This window comes from Lactuca saligna, chromosome 1, assembly GCF_052625555.1.
Source record: "Lactuca saligna cultivar CGN05327 chromosome 1, ASM5262555v1, whole genome shotgun sequence".
In the NCBI taxonomy this organism is placed as follows: domain Eukaryota; kingdom Viridiplantae; phylum Streptophyta; class Magnoliopsida; order Asterales; family Asteraceae; genus Lactuca; species Lactuca saligna.
In genome coordinates, this window is record NC_136417.1 from 42,072,648 (window position 1) to 42,074,815 (window position 2,168).

Genomic DNA, 2,168 nt, shown 5'->3' on the forward strand with positions numbered 1-2,168 from the left:
GAAATCTAGGTGATTCCCTTTCAACTTTCATTGGAGAGTGTTTTATAATTAACTTTCCAAGGGAACAAGATATACATGGTTTTATGCTATTGGATTGAGGGAACTTTTGGTCCTTCAATGGATGCCCATGTGTATTCTCAATTATCCTTCGCATCATTGTTAATCCTGGGTGGCCCAACCTATCATGCCATAAACTGAATGTCCCAGGATCACAATGTTTTCCTTCGATTACCATATTTGATTCAATCATATGTATATATGTATAATGTAGACCGGAATCAAGTGTTGGTAGTTTTTCAAGCACATGACTTTTGTCTATAATATACATATATTTCTTATTTTCAATGGTCACAGTCTTTGTGTCATATCCTTTGAAATATATGTCATTGAAACTTAATAAGTTTCTATTAGACTTTGGAGAAAATAAGGCATTTTCTATACAAAAGTTTGTACCATTTGGTAATATAAAATGGGCTTTCCCGGTTCCCTCTATCAAGTCTGCAGGACCTGATATTGTATGTATAATTGTTTTTGTTGGTACTAATTTTGAAAAATATTTCTTTGATTTCAGAATAGTATGTGTACTACCACTATCTGCTATACAAAGATCTCCAATCTTTTCTTGGTGTTGTGCTCCAGTTGGACTCATATTAAACTTCACATATGAAAGGAATAATCTATACTAATAAATAAAACCCATTTTCTGCCACATGTCATGTCCTCATTGATTTGGACACATGGCATTTTAATAGATTTTTAAAATTTACTTATTTCCACATGTAATTTTCTGATTTGTTCACATATCACAACTTATTTCGATTACAATATGAGAGAATTAAATGCTTCCTTGAAAAAGAATTGATATATTTATAATGTAATAAATGTCATAATTAATGAGAGCTCTAAAATTGATATTGATATTAAATATTGATTTTAAATTTAAAGTTTAAATATTGATATTAAATTTTTATTTTTAATAAACCCGTGTAGTACACGGGTCTCATACCTAGTAAGTGAATAAACATAATCATAATTATTATTAAAAGAAAGTTCATTTATTGAAGGAAAGGCATTACATGCAAAATAAACGAAGGAAAAACAGTTTTACTAGCACAATAATAGATTTTTTTTTAGTTAATGTCTTCCATGTCATTGCAGAAATCGGCAACATTTAGCGGAGTGAATTCAACATTATCAATGAGGTTTGCTTCCTTTCCTTTTCCTTTAATGGACTCTTGATAAAGTTGACAAAGATGTGCATGTGTGCGACAGGTCCTTGACCAATGGCCTATGCTACCACATCTATAACATGCACCATCAGATTTTTGTGATGTCCCAGTGTCATGCCTTGCCACTTTGGCCTTATCTTGTATGTGGACATTGTTTCTTTGTGAATGTTGGTAATTATTCCTTTTCTGGCCACGACCACGATTATTACCTTGTCCACGACCAGAATTATGGTTCTGATTATGGCTTTGGTTTCGATTAAAATAGCCACGGCCTCGTCCTCGACCACGACCACGCCCTCGTCCACGTGTATTGTTTCGATGACTATCAATATTTGTAGCATTTGCTTCAGGAAGTGCTACTGATCCCGTTGGACGAGATTCATGATTTTTCATCAAGAGTTCATTGTTTTGCTCTGCAACGAGCAGACATGCATTCAGTTCAGAATATCTTGTGAACTTTTGCATCCGATATTGTTGCATCAAGGTAATGTTTGTTGCATGAAATGTGGAGTAAGTTTTCTCCAACATATCTTCATCAGTAACTTCTTGTCCACAATATTTGAGTTGTGAACATATTCTAAACAAAGTTGAGTTGTATTCATTTACTTTCTTGAAGTCTTGAAACCTCAGTGTTCTCCATTCATCTCTAGCATTTGGAAGTATAACTTCCTTTTGATGATCAAATCTTTCTTTCAAAAGATTCCAGAGAATACTTGGATCAGTAACATCAAGATATTCAAATCTTAACATTTCATCAATATGCTTACGAAGAAAAACTTGTGCTTTTGCTTTGTCTTGTGCCAAGCAATTATTAAATTCATTTATAGCATTTGAGATTCCTATGGACTCAAGATGCATTTTTACATCTATCATCCATGGCACATAGTTTTTCCCGCTAACTTCAAGTGCTGCAAACTCGAGCTTTGCAATGTTGGACAT

The 2,168-nt window shown here is 33.5% G+C and overlaps 1 protein-coding gene across 1 annotated transcript; it reads right to left on the reverse strand.

The window, feature by feature from the left end:
* Positions 1 to 1,130: 1,130 nt before the first annotated feature.
* On the reverse strand, positions 1,131 to 2,168 carry LOC145005357 (uncharacterized). The gene has a single exon (XM_078964439.1). It carries the CDS (start codon positions 2,166 to 2,168, stop codon positions 1,131 to 1,133), a length of 1,038 nt encoding a protein of 345 aa, XP_078820565.1.